This window comes from Poeciliopsis prolifica, unplaced genomic scaffold (genome assembly GCF_027474105.1).
Source record: "Poeciliopsis prolifica strain line A6 unplaced genomic scaffold, Auburn_PproV2 SCAFFOLD026, whole genome shotgun sequence".
In the NCBI taxonomy this organism is placed as follows: domain Eukaryota; kingdom Metazoa; phylum Chordata; class Actinopteri; order Cyprinodontiformes; family Poeciliidae; genus Poeciliopsis; species Poeciliopsis prolifica.
The window spans coordinates 3,099,683-3,117,623 of NW_026562401.1; the positions used below are offsets into that span (position 1 = coordinate 3,099,683).

At 37.9% G+C, this 17,941-nt stretch overlaps 2 protein-coding genes across 3 annotated transcripts; one reads left to right on the forward strand and one right to left on the reverse strand.

Moving 5' to 3' along the window:
• The first annotated feature begins 1,100 nt into the window (after window positions 1-1,100).
• Window positions 1,101-11,222, forward strand: rundc3b (RUN domain containing 3b). 2 transcript variants are annotated; one of them, XM_055048003.1, is made up of 11 exons: window positions 1,101-1,319; window positions 4,157-4,272; window positions 5,530-5,663; window positions 6,097-6,182; window positions 6,264-6,353; window positions 7,240-7,320; window positions 8,604-8,778; window positions 9,040-9,197; window positions 9,586-9,732; window positions 10,140-10,201; window positions 10,274-11,222. In XM_055048003.1, exons 1-11 carry the CDS (start codon window positions 1,243-1,245, stop codon window positions 10,417-10,419), a joined length of 1,272 nt encoding a protein of 423 aa, XP_054903978.1. In that variant the 5' UTR covers window positions 1,101-1,242; the 3' UTR covers window positions 10,420-11,222. The 2 variants fall into 2 exon arrangements, with proteins under 2 accessions (XP_054903978.1, XP_054903977.1); XM_055048002.1 differs by having other exon boundaries at window positions 10,140-11,222.
• Window positions 11,223-11,286: 64 nt separating this feature from the next.
• slc25a40 (solute carrier family 25 member 40) lies at window positions 11,287-17,784 on the reverse strand. Its single transcript, XM_055048005.1, has 10 exons — window positions 17,602-17,784; window positions 17,297-17,401; window positions 15,694-15,753; window positions 15,492-15,592; window positions 15,275-15,342; window positions 14,588-14,712; window positions 13,885-14,168; window positions 13,189-13,270; window positions 11,976-12,056; window positions 11,287-11,862 (listed from the first exon to the last, which is right to left on the reverse strand). The coding sequence occupies exons 2-10, from the start codon at window positions 17,394-17,396 to the stop codon at window positions 11,729-11,731; spliced, it is 1,035 nt and encodes a 344-aa protein (XP_054903980.1). The 5' UTR covers window positions 17,397-17,401; window positions 17,602-17,784; the 3' UTR covers window positions 11,287-11,728.
• Window positions 17,785-17,941: the final 157 nt, after the last annotated feature.

Consider the following 17,941-nt stretch of genomic DNA (forward strand, 5'->3'; position numbering starts at 1 on the left):
AAATTGGAAACTTAAACTTAATATGTGACTCTAATGTAACTATATATATATATATATATATATATTATATATATATATATATATATATATATATATATATATATATATATATATATATATATGCCCTAATAAATTTCTTTGGACATCATAATTAAATATCCAATGCTAACTAATCTTATCTGATCTCACCTTTGGTTTCTCTGTTTCAGTATGTACCATAAAATTAATTTTTATAATTATGGTTTCTGTAAATGTCACCCTTAACCCTGTAAAGCCAATCAAAACATATTTATTTATTTTTGACAAAAAAAAAAAAAAAAAGAAAGAAGACCTATCCACTGATTTGAAAAAAGAAGCTTCTTGCCATATAAAATCAATAATATTGTATAAAAATAAATGAATAAATATGTAAATAAATTCTGGCCTCTAGCCACTGGGTGAAGAAAAGTTTGGATGATCAACAATTTACAATTTTTTTTACAAAAAATTGTAAAAAAAAAAAAAAAAAAAAGAAAGAAAACAAAACAAAACAAAGATAAAACCATGTTTTTTTTCTCTCAAATGTTTCTTACCATTGAGTTGTAAGGGGTAAAAGACTCTCCTTAAATGTATGAATAAATAATTAAATAAATGAGCAATTGGAAGTGATATAATAATGATCTCCTGAAAGATAGGTTGAACATGCTAAGTAGCAAAATAAAAGGAACAGCAGAACACAGACAAGAATATGTTATTCCTTTCAAAGACACTAGATGGCGCTCTAGGACTTTCTACAACATTTCAAAAATGCAGTTTCAGACAATCACAAATAAAAATGAATTGTCCCAGTTTAACAAAAAAAATATTGAAATATTGTTAAAATAAAAACTTATTTGGTTTTTATTGCACATAAACAATGAACTAAATATCCGTATTCAACTAAGACTACCTAGCTTTTTAATAGTTTATGCATTATTATTATTATTATTATTATTATTATTATTATTATTATTATTATTATTATTATTATGCGCTTTCTTTTAAATAAGGAGCAGTTAAATACATGGTCCATTTCAGAGGCTATTATTTTGAAAGAGCCAACAGGAGGCGCTCTGCAGGAGCGTTGTCCTCCTGCTCTCTCCTCTCCAGCGGAGCATCATCGGCTCCCCCGCTCTGGTGTGACGAACGCCGCCGGTCCTGCCCTCGTCCTGAGGCAGCAGAGTGGGTCACCGCGCCGCCGCAAACGCCAACCGGGGCAGGAGGATGGCGTCGCTCAGCCGCAAGCGCGGAGCGGGCAGGAGCGCCGTGGTGGAGAGGAAGAACCTGCTCACAGTCTGCAGGTAGAGGATTCTGTCCTAATCAAATCATTTCATGATCAGGAGGATTAACTGCGTCTGCTGCTGGATTGTTGCCACAACGTTGTTGTTTTTTTAGATCCATTCATTTGTTTTAATTATAGCAGGAATATCTCATGAGTCGCCTTCTGCTAAATGAGGTCTGATTAGATATGTAAAGTGGGGATGGTGGTGGTTTGCCTGCGCTGCACAGTAGCTTAATGTCACCCAGTTTATCTCAGTCACACACCAACAGCCTCCTCACTTCTTCATTAAACATTCATACACTCATATTTCTGTTTTGATACCTTCACTCCAGTGCACGGCCAAAGCTACACAGCACAAAGATTTTGTGCTTTATATTTAACTGGGTGAGCAATTCAGTTTGTGCAAAAGCTTGCTTAAAAGCGTAAATAAAGAAATCTGCATAATAGTGCAAATGTTTAGTTGTTCTTACTTTTAAAAGGCAGTTGTGTGTTTGTAGACTATAAGAAAGGGTGATGCTGAGGTGAGCAAACACTCGTCATCTGCTTGTATTGTGTGCCTTTTTTTTGTCACTTACTGTTCAGAGTATTGATTTACGGCCCTTTGAGTCCTGCTAGCAGATGTCAGATTCTGACTGGCAGTCCCCAGTGAATGTTTTTTGACAGTAAATGCATCATAAAAGGAGGAGGAATGTGTACATCTTTTTGTGTTTTGGCAATAGCTGCACAGCAAACAAACCTGGTAATATAGCAGTCTCCTCCATATTTCGACTGACGTAGAAAATGAAAGGCAACCTTTCTCCAGGAATGAAGCATTAATACAATTAAAACTGGCTGCTACTCACTGATGAGGCTGGTGTTTTGCCAAACTGTCCCTGCCTCCACATTAGTCACCATTAATGCTGACTGGCCTAACTGGGGGAGTAAAAAGAGGAAATACAAAGTATTTTATAATGAACAAGACTTATTGAGAAAATAATTAGTAGGAATAAAATATTTACTTTTGATTTGCTGATATCCAGCTTATAACTTGCATTTAACACAATTGACCTTACTCCTTGTATTTATTTTGAATGTTTTAAATATGATATTGTTTTTAAAGCTTTCTGGCACCATAATATTTTTTATCTAGTAAAAACATTAGTATTATCACTCTGCAGAAAGCAGAGGTAACTGTGGCCTAATTTATTCCACAGTTTATCTACAAGAAATGTGAACTATTTTATTAATCTGTTCTGTTTATTTCATCTTTGAAAGTTCCCTTTTGCACTTTAAAATGGATAAAAATAAGATTTCTGATTTTAGTGGATTGGAGTTTTACATAAATGTTATCAGATATCAAATCTGATTTTTTTTTTCTTTCAAATTGTCTGACATTGCTCAACTACAACATCAGCAAATTAATGGATGTGTGTTGTGTTTTTGTCATTTATAAAGTTAAATGTTTGTAATGATGTTTAAGGATGTGTGAAGGAGCAACATTGAGACTGTAAGAGAGAAGACAAGGCATTACTGTAGCTATGCAGCAGCAGCAGCTTTAATTAGAAATAAGACGTCGACTTTGCATACTAGCTTTCTCTGGATGCTGTTAAATGATTCATACAAAAGTGTAATGAGCAGCAGTTTAATCCAGATTGCCTTTCTGTGCTTTTTGTTTTGCTGCAGCAGCAAATAAAGGCTTCTGAGGTTAAAGATTGATTTAGTTTTCACCAGGCAGCTGTGACTGAAGACAGAAGCTGCAGTGTTTACATTCTGGAGTCTCTCTCTCAAAAAAAAAACTCTCATCCAAATAGTTTTTGTTACCTGTGCAACACAGGCAAGTGCATATATGTAGGCATTTGGGATGAGCCTGGCAGCTAGATAGAAAATAATATGCATGTAATTTTTTGCCTGGATAAAGGTGGAAATGTTTGGTATATTTCGTCGAGGTTCATTAAATTGTTGTGCCCAAGTTGGCTCTTGAGTAAGTCAGTAGTGTTCCTATTTACAATTAAATCAAAATGATCAGCCGCTTGTGCAACTGGACCTGATTTATGCTATTTTTGAACTACGTTTGGGGACCATGCAGAATTATTTTGAGAGCAGAACTGCAGAACTGTGGCGTTTGCTGAGCTCATCAGATTTGCTTTTCCCAATTATAGCTGCAAAGTTTTCATTTAATGCACAGGATATAAAAATAACCCTCCGTCATCGGAAACAGGCACACTGATACTTTTATGTTTCGAGCCAAATGAATAATTTTAGGTTTTTACAAACAGAAGGAGCAACATTAAACAGTGTTGTTTAATAAACTGCTAACTGATCTTGTCTTTGTAAATGTAAACAATCATTAAAGTTGAAATAATGGAATGATTTGTCGAATTACTAAAGCGGGTGTGGTTAAGGGGAGATGGGCTTTGGATAAATGCATTTGTAAAAAGATATTTTAAAGTTTCTGAAAGATGATGCAGGTGAGATTTATCTGGTGTTGCACTGGAAGCTCGCGGTCCGTCGTCATCCTAATGCTAAGCAACGAGGCGGAGCAGCAAGAGGCGGGGCGAGATTTGAAGTTAGATTACTTCGTGTCAAAGGCTACACGCAGTTTGACAGGATTCACAGAGCACACATGTACACCCTGAAACGCATCGCAGCCCCGTGTGCAAACTTTCCTTCCTGTATAATTAGTTGAAATCAGATTAGATGGAGTCGCTTTGTGCTGCACACTGTGGCTGGTTTCATCACAGAAGATGAATTAAAGGCTTGTTGCTGCTGCTGTGGACAGGTCTGGATATTGTCTGCTTCTAATCGATGATAGAAAGGTTTGATGTGGTTTTAGAGTCTTTAGTAACATAATCTGGTGTCCGTCTTCTTTCTGTTCAGGTTTTCAGTGAAGACTCTTCTGGATCGCTCCTGTTTCGAAACCATTGACGACTCTTCCCCAGAGTTCGTTAACTTCGTGTTCATCCTGGAGCGCATCCTCAGCCATCGCCTCAAAGGCATGTAAATGTTATAAACACAGTTGAAGACACTAATATGACGCTTGTGATGTAGGGCTTTGCAGAAAGCCTCATTACAGCCTCAAAGATCTTAACGACGAACCAGCAGAAAGTAAAATTCCTCTACAGTTTGCAACAACATGAGTCGTAGCAAATATGTGGCAAAAGGTCTTTTGTTCAGAATTGAATGTTTTTGCCTGCATTCAAAATGGGATGTGTGGCATTTTCCATTTTAGGATTTTAAATGCCGAAAGTGGAAGATGATGTGGCAGCATCATGCTGTGGGATAGCTTTCCTCAGCAGGTGTAGGAAAGCTGGTCTGTCAGGTCACAGCTACAGCGGAGTGGTTAGATTTGATCAGCCTCCTTTGCTGGAGTGGACTAAACCCATATTTAATTGAAGACCTGTGGCCATTCTTGAACTTTATTCCCAGATTCTTTCCATCCCATTTGGCCGAGGTTGAGCTGCTTTGTAAAGGAAAACAGAAAAACAATCCAGTCTCATGACGCACGAAGCTGCTACAGATTTGCCGCCTCGGCTGCAGTAAAACGTGGTTCTGCAGGTTTGGCTCAGAAGTGAAGATAGATACATGTGAAGATAGATACATACACAACGCTTATCAAAATATTGAAAATCACAAATCCTTCTCAGGTTTAAACGGTGATCTTTAACATACATGCCATAAAAATGTTCGTTTTTATTTTTTTTACTTTACAGTCTTTTCCAACTACTAGAAACTTTAAAAAATATATAATTAATGCCAATTAAATACAGTCATTAACTCTTCTTTGTCATAATGTAATTTGTGTTGATCCCCTATAAATCATTTAAATACTTTTTGAATAAATTCCAGAAACTTTTTCAAAACTTAAGTAATAATGTGATTAATCGTCACTGGGAATTAATTTCATTGATACATGGGAGAGAGCACACATTTAAATAGGAAATTCAATCAAAAACAAGAATTCAGCTGAAAATGATTGATATTCAGTTCAGTTATTTATAAATCATGTATTTATCAGATGTCTTCTTTACAGTCCACTTCATATCCAGTTATGTAAAATCAAATTGAGTTCAAATTAAATCTGTCCAATTCATTCCTATATGATCCAACTTTTATTTAAAGGCAACACATTTAACGGCTACAATTTGGATTGTAGGTTAGTGTATTTTTTTAAATGGCTCATTCAAACTATGGAAAATGTTTTTTCTAGTAAAAAACAACAACATCCCTGTGTTCCTGTATTTTCTGCTCAGGTCAGACGACGTGGTTTGGCTACGAGAGTCCTCGGAGTTTCTGGGATTACATAAAAGTGGCCTGCGGTAAAGTGCCTCATAACTGCATCCGAAGCATCGAGAGCATGGAAAATGTGCGATCATCAAGAGCGAAGGTGCAGCCCCCTCCTATGAAATGTTCCTATTCTGCAGGGAGAGCGAGAGAAGGGCTGCAAGAGCATGAAAAATAGATACTCAACACATACAGTATCAGAAATACATTTGATCTATTTCAAAGATTGAAAATGGCAGAATTTAGGCTATTTGTGTTTATAGAGAACATGATTTTGTCACAAAAATGCAGCGTGTATGATTTTAGAAAAATACAGTTTGCCAAAATCCCTTCTCTTAAAAATGGATCCAATTAAGCAATCGGTTATCAATTTAGCCTTAATGCCAATCAAATTTTTATTTAAATAGATAAAGCTTACCGGTAAACGTCACAGACATTTTTTATTCTGTTTTACCACATTTAATACAAACGTTTACTTCCTTTGACACATAAATACATGTTTGGCTGTTTTTTAGGGTAACATTTCTTGTTTGCAGGGAAGGGCGTGGATGAGGGTTGTTCTGATGGAGAAACGCCTGTCAGAGTACATCTCCTTTGCGCTGAGGGACTTCAAGACAACCAGGTCTTCAAATTCCAAAATTGTCTTAAATGTCTAATATTCTGTGAGCTGAATTAATGCTGATGATCTGTGTGTTTGTGTCAGGAGGTTTTTTGAGGAAGGCGCGATCATACTGGGAGAAGAGGCAGGGCTGTTGGCAGACACGCTCATTGGACTTAACACCATTGATTTCAGGTTCGTTTCATAATCTACTGTCTCAGATGAAGTGGTGAGACTTTCTCCCCTTCTGTTGTACTGATGCAATCATCTACACAGGAAGAGATGGGGCCATTTTAATCACTGCGATGCAAAAATACATAACCTTACAAAGCAATTTTGGTCTAGCTTCCAGCGCAAGTATCTCAGTACATTTGAAATAAGTCAAAACTAATTTACAAGCAATTTTTTTTAAGCTATAAGAGCTTATTTGAAGTCAATAATTCCTTATTATCGATTAAAAGAGGTACTAGTTCCATTGGAACATTATTTCACTCATAACGCGTTTTTCCCACGTTATGAGTTTGGCCTTATTTCAAATGTTCAAAGATATTTGCAACTAGAAGCTAGACCAAAAAAAAAGTTGGTACGATTTTGTATTTTTGCAACGTGCTGACTCCAAAAATTGGACAAATCTTAAAACCTATACTTACGCAACATCACAGTTGGTACAATAAATAAAATGTGCTCCCTTTCACTGGATTATCCAAGTTCATTTTAATTTATTATTTTGGAAATGTTGCTTCATTCAACAATTTATTGCTGAGATACGTTAGATACAAAAACAACAACAACAAAAAAACTAATTTCAATACTTTTTTTTGCAAAGAATGGATGTAGTAATGTTAAAACTCTTACTAAAAAACCTAAGAATATAAAAAGTGTTAAGAATGTTATTAATTCAAGTAATTAACCTAATTGGCGACAGTACTACAATTTGACTGGAAGGAGCAGCTCAGGTGATAAATGCATGGACGTCTGTTAAGACCCCAAAGGTTTTAGAGCCTTGTAGATCCGCTGGTTAGAAGTGGTAAATGCAGAATGATCTGTGCTTTGGTACTCAATCTTAATTTCTCTTTTTCAGTTTCTGTCTTAAAGGGGAGGGTCTGGACGACAGCTGTCCTGCAGTCATCGACTACACGCCTTACCTGAAGTTCACACAAAGGTAAATCCAAAGAAGTGATTCGCATCAAACCGGTGCGACGCTCTAAGGGCCGCAAATAAACGTCAAAGGAAAAATGACAGAAAAAAGTAGATATTTTTGCAAAAATAAAAGTTTGCCTTTGAACCAGTCCTCTGCCCCAGCCAGTCCTTCAAACTGAGCAAAACAAAATAGTTAACGACTCACATAAACATAAGATGTTTACTAAATGTGTGCACCTATAATAGTCAACAAATTAATGCAATAATCACCAGAAAAAGAGTGAAATTATAAATATATTGTGTAAAAATTCTAAATATATTATGTGAAAACATTTAAATAAATACTAACACTGGGGAAAAGATGGAGGAACCTCCACAGATAACTTAAAAACGATAATTCAATAACGATTTATGTCGCAATAGACACCGATATTCAATATACAGTATATTGACTGAACACCGATCCAGAACCGCACAGCATTCTGGGTGATGTAGGCAGAGGAAAGGCTCTCGCTGCCCAACCTCACACACACAGTGAGTTTTCTGGTATCAACCAACTCACTTGCTCTTTGGTTACCCAGCAACTCTCATTCTTTGGTTACCTAGCAACTCTCATTCTTTGGTTACCTAGCAACTCTCTCATTCTTTGGTTACCCAGCAACTCTCTCATTCTTTGGTTACCTAGCAACAGCTTGTTGAGTAACTTGCGCAGCAGCAGTTTCAGATTTCGCCGCCGTCCTTCATCACTGCTTAAACATAAAAACTGGCAGGAAGTAAAAGCTATGAATAAATTAAGAAAGGTCATGCCACCAGTTTGGCAGTATTTCAAACAAAAAATAATCAATAATTATTGATGTAGACTCGTATGAATTGCTAATATAAGTTTTTCAGCCATATTTAAGTGGCAGTAACTCTTAGATTTTTTTTTTCCCACAAGGGAATAATGTGCTGAAATTTAAGGCATATTTTCAGTATTATTAAAAAAAAATCTTCATAAAGATTTTTATGCATAATGAGCCCAAAGTGCTAATTGTGGACGGTTTTGCTGTAAAGCATAAACACAACAAACTGGGATGCGCTTAAATTATTGGTTGAATAATAATTTAAGACATTGCTGACGAATTTTAAGAAATAAGCTAAATTATATCTCAACGAGCCTCCTACTTCTACTCACATAAATTCATTTAAAACCCCAAGAACTTTGCCTGCTGTCAGGGAGTGAGAATAAACGTGACAAAAGGTCAGGCGTGTGTCAGTTTGGCCAACACGGCTGCATACTGATATGTGGTTTGGGTCCCTGTGCAGCGCAGACAGCATCAGCAGCGATGAAGAGGAGATGAGGACTCTGGGAAGCAGCGGCAGCGAGAGCAGCACCCCTGACAAAACGGCCACCGCCGCATCAATCTTCACCGAGCAGAGCAACTTGGTCAGCAAGTGCAAACGCTTTGAGCAGAAGTACCGCATGGCTCTGGAGCAGAAGGTGTGTTGCTTTGTGTTGTTTTGTGCTGGGGGACGTTGTATGAGACAGCGTGACATTTTCATGATGAGTAGCCGCCTGGCTGTTGAAATGCCAAGAAAGAAACAACGATTACAGATTAGAAATGTGCTTTTTTTTCTGCTATGTTTTGTTTATATTTGGTGAAAGCAAACGTTTCGCATATGCATCAACACAGCAGGTTATTCATGAGAATGAACAAACACATCTGTCTCGTGTGTGCCTGTGTGTGTTTGCTCGCCTCAGGGTTACCTGGAAGAGTTGGTCCGTCTGCGGGAAGCTCAGCTGTCGGAGGCCGTTTCTCATAACAAAGCCCTTCAGCAGAGCCTAGCAGACACACACCTCTCACACACACTGGAGAAACAACAGCTTGAGTACATCGTAGTGGAACTGCAGAACCAACTGTGAGTCTTCTTTAGAGGGCGTTTGTGTCTGTCGGTGTGTGTACGCATGGCTGCGAGCTTGGGAGGCAAATCTTACTGCAAACTTGACCTTTAGAGCTGCAAGAACCCTGGGGGCTGCAGGGGTTTGTTATGTCTCAGGATGCACTTTCGACATGGTGAGAAATAGTGTTCATGAGCAAAACTAAACTACAGCGCCTTGCGACAGTCTTCCTAACCTCTAGATGATTTCTATATTTTATAATGCGTATGATTTTTATTTGATAAACCGACGCGATTCAGTAAATTGAATATCCTTTGATTCGACTACGTTAATAGAGTAGAATAGAAATATCTTTTATCATCCCACAATGGGGAGAATAACTGTCATTTGTCATTTTCTGGATTTCAGGACTGTGCTGAAAAACAACGACTTGCGCTCCAGGCAGGAATTAACAGCCCATCTGACCAATCAGTGGCCGTCTCCAGATGCCTTGGATGCCAATGCCGTTGCCTTGGACACACTGCTGTACAGGAAAAGCACCGGGCAGTGGGAAGAGTTCGTCATTTGTTTCCCCAATTCATTTGACTCAACATGCTCTGATTGTCACTGATTTCCATATCGCATTTCGCTTCTTGAAATTTTTATTTTATCCGTGATTCAAAAACCTTAAAAAAACACACCGTATTATCTTTTCGATACAGCTGTCCAACAACTCAAAAGAGAATGCATCAAAGTCCGGCCTCAAGGTGGCAGATAGATTAAAGTTCCTGCAAAGTCAAAGACTTGCTTTAAGTTTGATGCTGTTTGTAACTTTATCAGTTACTGAATTTTAAGAAAACCTTCCTGTAATGATTGTGGAATTAAGTAAAATCAAGTAATTTATGTAATCCTGTCTGAGCTAAAACAGAAAAGGTTGAGTCTGATTTAATGCTACATGCGGGTTCTTTTTCATTTTTGTGCAGGAAGAGTTTCCAGAGTCTGGAGCAGCTGTCTGCAGGCTTGAGCCTCACATCAAACACACAAGGCAGGTCTCCTCTTATGAACAGAAATACCTTTCTCTGTCTCTTGTGCACTGAACGTGCGCTTTGTTCTTCAGGTAAAGAGGAAACTCCGTCTCTCAGAGGCCTCTGTGGCTCCCTGACCTCAGTAGCCAGCTATAAATCTCTGGCCAGCCTGAGGTCCAGTGAGTGTTTGGCCAGTCCAGCGACAGAGATCAGCAGTCCAGGTGTCACTCCGTCGTAGGAGACGAGACGTCCAAACAGCTCGTCAGTTCAAGAATTCAAAGGAGTCAGGAACTTTCCTCTTACTGGTGATGCTGATTTTTCTGTTCTTCAACTCTGAATGAGGAGCTGTTGTAGCTCAGCAACACCACAAGACTGAAAACTGTCACAGCGGATGTAACTTTATCAACATGAGTTCAGATCAGTTTGCTTCTCATCCGTGTGGCGTTATTTCTCTACTTGGAACTGTGTCGATTTTAGAGCTGCTGTATGAATCCTCATCTCATGTTTCACTGTTGCAAAGATGATTTTGAAAGATTGTGCTAAAAATACTGACTGTGGATCAGATCAGTTGCGACCTTCCTGCAGACTGAATGACGCAATGCTATGTTCTGTTCTAATACAGACTGATACTGGGGGTTAAACCACTGGTGTATTTAAGATGTAAATGTTTGTCTTTGTTTTGCCACCGGTGTCAGTGTTGTGCATTTTTCATCGCCACAGGATTTAGTTCTCAGGTAATTATCCTCTTTAAATACTGAGATGCAGTATTTCAATTTAATAGTTATCTACTGGAAGTTGATATAATTTATTTTTAGATGTTAGCATTGACTTACATAAAAAAAAAAAAACATTTCCTGCTTTAGGACATCAGTATAAAGTAATTTGGATACATGGTCACTAGCTGTTCACCTCAACACCTGAATACAGTCTTTGCCTTCAGCTTATTCCAGCAGACATTTGTACAGACATCAACTGGATATTTTATTGAAATTATTTGCACTTTTTTTATATTTCATTTTAAATAAACACAACTTGCTTTCAGACACGTGTGTTGATGTCCACAGAAACAGATGAAGAGGCAAATAAGAGGAAATAAAATCAGAACTTTAGAGAAATCACATTTTTATAAAGTTCTTCCCGGTCATCCCTCTACTTTGACACATTTTGGTCAACGTGGCTCTTAGGGGAGAAGCAGCAGGGTGAAGCCATCTTCAGGCACAGTGCACATGATTCCAGAGAAACGTCACATATCTGCGGATTCAGTACAAACCAAACTCTGGCCGCCATCTGCTGGCTGTCGCATACATTCAACATGGAATCTCAACTTTGCTTTTACTTTGAAAAATAACTTCTCGTAGCCTAAATCACAAAATAAATTCTAAATACTTTAAGGTATTTAATACACATTTATCTAAATATGGAAAGGCTTAAATAATTAGTTTCACTCCGATTTCTGCTGCTGTGTTTAGGATTGGAGCAAAATGATATTTTTCTTATGTGTAATGTAGTTGTAGCTGTGGGGACGGCGGCTTCGTGGGGAGGACCAATCACGTGTTTGGCGAGTGGAGTTGCTGAAGTATCCTCTCCTGGTTGTGTTTGCGGAAAAAAGCTTTTCCAAACTCATATGAGCTGATCATGATGGCACAGGCTGGAGCCACTTTGATCAGCCTGGGGAAGAAACCTGACAGAGAAAACACTCATTAAGAGCTAACACACACACACACACGCATAGCTTTATATCATATTGCTCACTTAGACTGACTGATGACTGACACACATTAGGTAAGTACACACCTGCAAAAAGCCCACGAAAGCCGTCATGTGCAACAATCTTCTTCATGATGCTGAAAGTGGAGGAGGAAACTGGACCTGACACTGAGGGAACAAGAAGCAACCAGTGAGAGGTTTATATTCAATCATCGTGTTAAAGGGGCAGGACTGTGTGCCATTTTAAAGCACAATCCAGTAACTATGTTACATTCAGTTATGAAATATTATATATATCAAATTGACTTTGCAACTGAACACCTTGAAATTGAGCTTCTGTCACTTTAAGAAACTCCTGCTTTTTCTGACACTATGCCTTGAGCATGTCATCACAACATTTCTCCATTAACCCTTTAACTATGTTTTAAACAATGTTCCAGTGAGAGGTGGCTCCGATAATGAACTGAGTAAATGTACAGTTAGGCCAGGTGTTGGCTAATTGCTGCTGCTGATCTGGAGGAACGGAGTGGGACGGTCGCCAGGGACGGCTGCTCTGTGAGGCGGACGCATGGAACCTGCAGCTCTGAAGAGGAGCTTCGTGAGAGCAAGCGTTCAGGCAAACATACAGTAAAGAATGAAAACAACAATCCAGGCAAGTTTTTTGATATAAAGCTCAAAATAGTTGTAAATATTTCTGGCCCTTTAATTTCAGACTTTAAGAGCGCTTCTTCAACTTGAATCCAATATACCATGTCCTTATAGACAATCTACTATGATTTTCCTTTTCAAAGAAAACAAAAACAACAATTTCTCTTTCCTTAAGCTGATGTGGTTTACAAACAAAGCGAATGGCTTGAATTTGCTGTGATTTTGTCTTTTTGTTGTAGGTATCGTTGAATCTCTTGTACCTTTAGAGCAACAAAACAACTCAGGCAGTAAACAAACCAACACTGAGTTTATCAGTTTGCATTGAATGCAAGACAGAGAGCAAGATAGAGGATGGTTTAAAGAAGATGAATGCAAGCCATCACTCAATGAGAAAGTCACACAACGATGCTTCATCCCAACCTATTCAGGCTTTGACTTTTGACCCTAATAACCGTCACACGTTAACCACCTGCCCTCAAAGTGTTGAAGTATGCCAGTCATCTGCCTCTCATGTGACACTTTCAAATGTGTATTGGCCAGTTAGAGCACATGAAACTCCCCCACATCTTTAATCTAATCCCTGATCACACTAAAAGCATTAACAATGTATGCAGACATCATGTAATCAATTAATAAATAATGCCATCATTACAGTTTTTAGCCTGCAGCTCCCCAAGCTCCACCTGCCGTCTTGTTTTGACCACATCGAAGGGCAAGGTGACGATAGCTGCAATCTGAAAAACAAACACAAATTAGTAGGCCAGTTGCAATAAGCAATAAATCAATCAATCAATCACATAATAAATTAAACTGAGCTCAATAATTTCCATCTGCATGGTTTATATTTTTTCTTTGCTCTCTTTCTACCAAATGGATGACAAAGTCAAAGAGATTTTATAATCCATTTTATTTGTTGTGTGTTTTCCAGTCAGTGTTAAATGTTCATTAGAATTTAAAGCTTATTATGGGTCTTTGAGAAAGTGTTCTTGCATTGCATTATTATGTAATTACCATTATTTCACTTGGAAATGGTCTCAAAACAACAATATTTAGACATTTTCCATACAGCTGTGTGTTTTTCCATGTGAGGAAGGGGTGGGTAAACGTTTTTATTTTGTAGGTTTATTTCATTAATCTGTACAGAACTTTGAATTGATTGTAGTAGGAAGGGTGGTTAAGAAATAAAAGCGATTATTGTCTGTCGCAATAACATCTGCAACAATTTATCCTCCAGCAACATCTGTGATTGTGACAGACCTAAAAATTAACAAATAACTTAGTTAAAACCAAAAGCCATTCAAGTCTGCATGCAGATGGTGGATCCTGAAGGAGGAGGAGAGGTACTTACAGAGCCGGACCCGGCTCCAGACATGAAGGTGATGGTGAACGTGGGCTCTCTGGTGTTATGCCACTGGCACAGCCAGCTCTTGCCCTGCTCATAGTTGTACCAGTACATGGCGGAGAAGGGGACGTCTCGGAGCAGGGTGGGTCCCAAACCCCTCCACAGAGACCACCAGCCTTCTGCCTGCACTGCAGAGCGGATGAGGCTGGTCAGCTCGCTGTACGACTGTTTCTGAGACTGGAGCTTGGTGCGGATCAGCTCCAGGGGGCTGATTACGGTCGCTGAACCCACTGAAACAAAGAGGAGCCAAAGCTGGAATCACAGGGAAAGACCCGGAGTAACAATGGTATCAGAAAGGAAGATTGCTTCAAGAAGCATTTTGGTTAAAAACAGATCAGGTTTACTGAATTACAAACAGTGCTTTAATTCTGCTTGTTGTGACCACCTAGAGGCGTTATTAAACTGAGAGACAGCGGATCAGGGCAGAGAAACCACTCACTTTCTTATAATAAAATCCGTGTGGGATCAGATTCATCAAGCTGGAGATAAAAGGGCAAAACTTTGCCCTCAGACACTATTCAGGAAATTAATTTCTAACCATTAATAAAATCACTGATTAATTCAGCTGAAACGAGCACCTCCATCAGACTGAGATAAGAAACAATGTTCTTCCTTGAGCAGAGTGAAATGAAGAGCAGAAGAGTTTCACCTCTAGCGATGGCTCCTGCTAACAGCGGAGCCTCCTGGGCTCGCTCTCCCATCCTCGCCCTCAGCGCTGCACACAGCTGATCGTAACACGTGAAGTAGATCACTGTGGCCGGGACCGCCATCACACTGGAACCACAAGAAAACACGTAGTACGTAGGACCCATTTTTACAAAGACTGAGTGATTTTCATTAAATATGAATGAAATTATTCATTAAATGTAAAATAAACGAACACTGACAGACCAGCATCGCTCAACGACTGGCATTAAGGGTTTAGACTAATTATACATGAATACTGCAAATAATAGAAATGGGAAGAAATGAACAAACAAATGAGCAAATATCAAAAGGAAACTTAGATGGATGGAAAACCAATTAAATGTATGGAAAAACATGATGGATGGAAGGAGAAATAGAAGAATGAATAAATGAATCCACATATCGGTGAAAAAGCAAATCATTACAGGACAGCTCTATAAACAGGTGGATGAGAGAATGAATAAAATATATGATGAATTGATGCAACCGTTAGATAAGGAGGAAACTGAAATGTTCTAGTTATTTCATGTTCTGCTTACTTTTTCCATACATATAAGACCTGAAAAAGACACTTTTTCAGACTTTGCATAGAATCGCTGCAGTCAATATGTAACATAGATATGAAACACAGAGGAAACTTTACACTCACAGTGTTGGAGGAAGGCCGCTCCATAAGGCTGTGATTCCCTCACAGCACACTATCCTATAGAAGGCGTCCTGCAGAGATGCAGAGTGGGAAGTTTAAACGCATTAGGGATATTTTACCATTTACACAGAAACGGGGCATTTACCAAAACATCGAGCTAACAGAGCTTTAAACACTGACGACACTATTTACTGCAACCAGTGCGTGTGTGAAGCCTTACGAAGGTGCCTTTGAATTGGCCGGCGGCTTTGTACCAGCCCTTTCCATTTTCACACACACAAATGTGGTCCATGAGGCCATTACAGTAGACAAAATATTTGCCTGTAAAATTATATGAAAAACGTAGAATTTTAGCAAGTATGGTGGAAAATGCAATATTCTAAAATGTGAAACATATTGAAAGTCTTTTTCATAAATTGTACCTTTTCCCAAGGGATTGTTCTGAGCTTGCAGTCTGGTTTTTACCACATCTAAAGGTGTGACTGGAAAAAAAGGAACAGATCAAGATTTACAGTTTTACCATAAGTAAGTTTTACGAAAACAGATTTCTCTTTACGCTAAATCTATAAAAAGTTATAAAATGTTTTTACATTAAAAATTATCTGTAAGCATAATATTTTGCAATTTGATTCCTTTAAATTGCCATAATCTTTTATAGAATATTTTAGCTATTTAGATATTGATGTCGACGTTGGTAGAAATTAACAGTAGTTTTTATAAATAAAACCTGTTGTGGACAATAATACATGGCATATGATTTTATGTAAGGTATGTTTTATAAATACCAAGATAAAATGCAGCAAAAGCGTTCATGGTCAACTAAGTCGTACCTTGGAGCTTCCAGAGGATTTAAGAGGATAAGCAGCAGCCAGGTGCTGCTTATGCGATCACACTGATTAACTAATCATTAGTAGGTGTGAGCTCCTCCATGAAAGCAGAAGTTTTAGATGTTTGCTGGTAGGGATCATGAAGGTGGGTTTAGGGATTACAGGTTGTTAACTTCACTCTAAATTTAGGACTTGGCGAGGGTTAGGGTTCGATCCAGTCCATTTTTATGTCAATGAGGGCATATTGTCCAGTGTGTTCTCAAAATAAAGAAAGTCAAAACGTGAGGCCCAGTACAGTACTTGATGGCCTTTGTAAATAGAAAAAAAGAACTGATGTAGAACTTAGAAGATGTATAATCCTTCTGGTGATCATCTAATGTATCCTGATACTATCAGGGTGATACAGAAAAAGGGAACAACCGATGCTATAATCATTCATATGAACTGAGCAATTTCTATCCCAAGTTAAAGCTGGTGTCCATAAAAATAAAATAATTTTAATTTTAACTGTAAATGATTTTATTCTTTTAAAAGTCTACAAGTAAAGTAAATAATTTTAGTGGTAAAAATATCATTCAACATCAACACTTCTGGTCTGACTATAATCGGAGTATTACAAGATAATTACCTGTTTTACACCAACCACACACTCATACAAATCCAGAGTATTTGTTTCTGTTCAATAGCATTTTTTAAAGATACAAATTAGACCACTGTTATGATGAATTTTAAAATAAGTACAAGTTAATTCAATTGAAAGGGTAAAACTTATCTATAATATGGAGTAAATAAACTTAGATTATAAGCATTTCTCTTAATTTTAATAATTATAGCCACTGAAGAGCCAAAATTCAGTTTCTCTATTAATGCGATATTTATTACACATGACAAACGAAAATAGTATTTCAATACAGAAATGATGGCTTGCTGAGAAATATGCCTGGCTCCTTACAATTTATGCAATAGGTGGGTTTCCTTGTGCATGAACTGCTGAATCAATGCACCATGGACAACTTGTTTTATGGTCAGAAAAAATGAGTCTCCGAATATTTACTTTTGTTAAACTAGCTGCAATGACTCACCAAAATAAATAATCGATCATCTGAATTGAAAGTTGAAACGAATCATCTTGTTTAACTCTAAATAACTGATGATTAAGATGATTACAGCTCTTGAGTTTAATGCTATGATTTCTCACCAAGCAGAGATGTAAGTATGGCTCCGGAACAGGAAGAAATCATCTGCTGGACAGGAGTGATGCCATTGACGGCAGGAGAAGGTGAAGTTTGACCATTCATTTCGTCTTTGGATCAACAACAACAAAAAAAAGATCAATAATTTTACATAATACGTATTCCGACACATCAGTTATCTAAAATGTCCGCCATGGCTTGCTATAAGAAATGCAGTAATGCAATTTAGTTACTATGTTATGAAATAATTACATCTCAGACGTTACTATGGCTAACCGTGCTTAGCCTATTAGCTCAAATAACCACTTGCCTGTCAAAATACAAGAGCACCAATGACGTATTCTGTGAAATCAACCATTGTGGTCCCTTTCAGGGTTTTTAATTCCCAAAAAACAAGGGAGTAACTCCTGTTCTAAAGGTAGTAGTTGAGCATAGCTGAAACACGTGTGTACTTTCAGGATGTCATAACCCAACTAGCATGTCTGTTTACACCGCAAACGTTGCCAGATGACATAACGAAGCGGCCCGGTTCAGCACATTCTATAATTTTCTTATTTATTATGTATCAAGTTTTTTTAAAATATTACAAATAACCAATCGAATGCAATTCAAAATAAAATAAAACTACAATTTCAAAGTTATTAAAATGT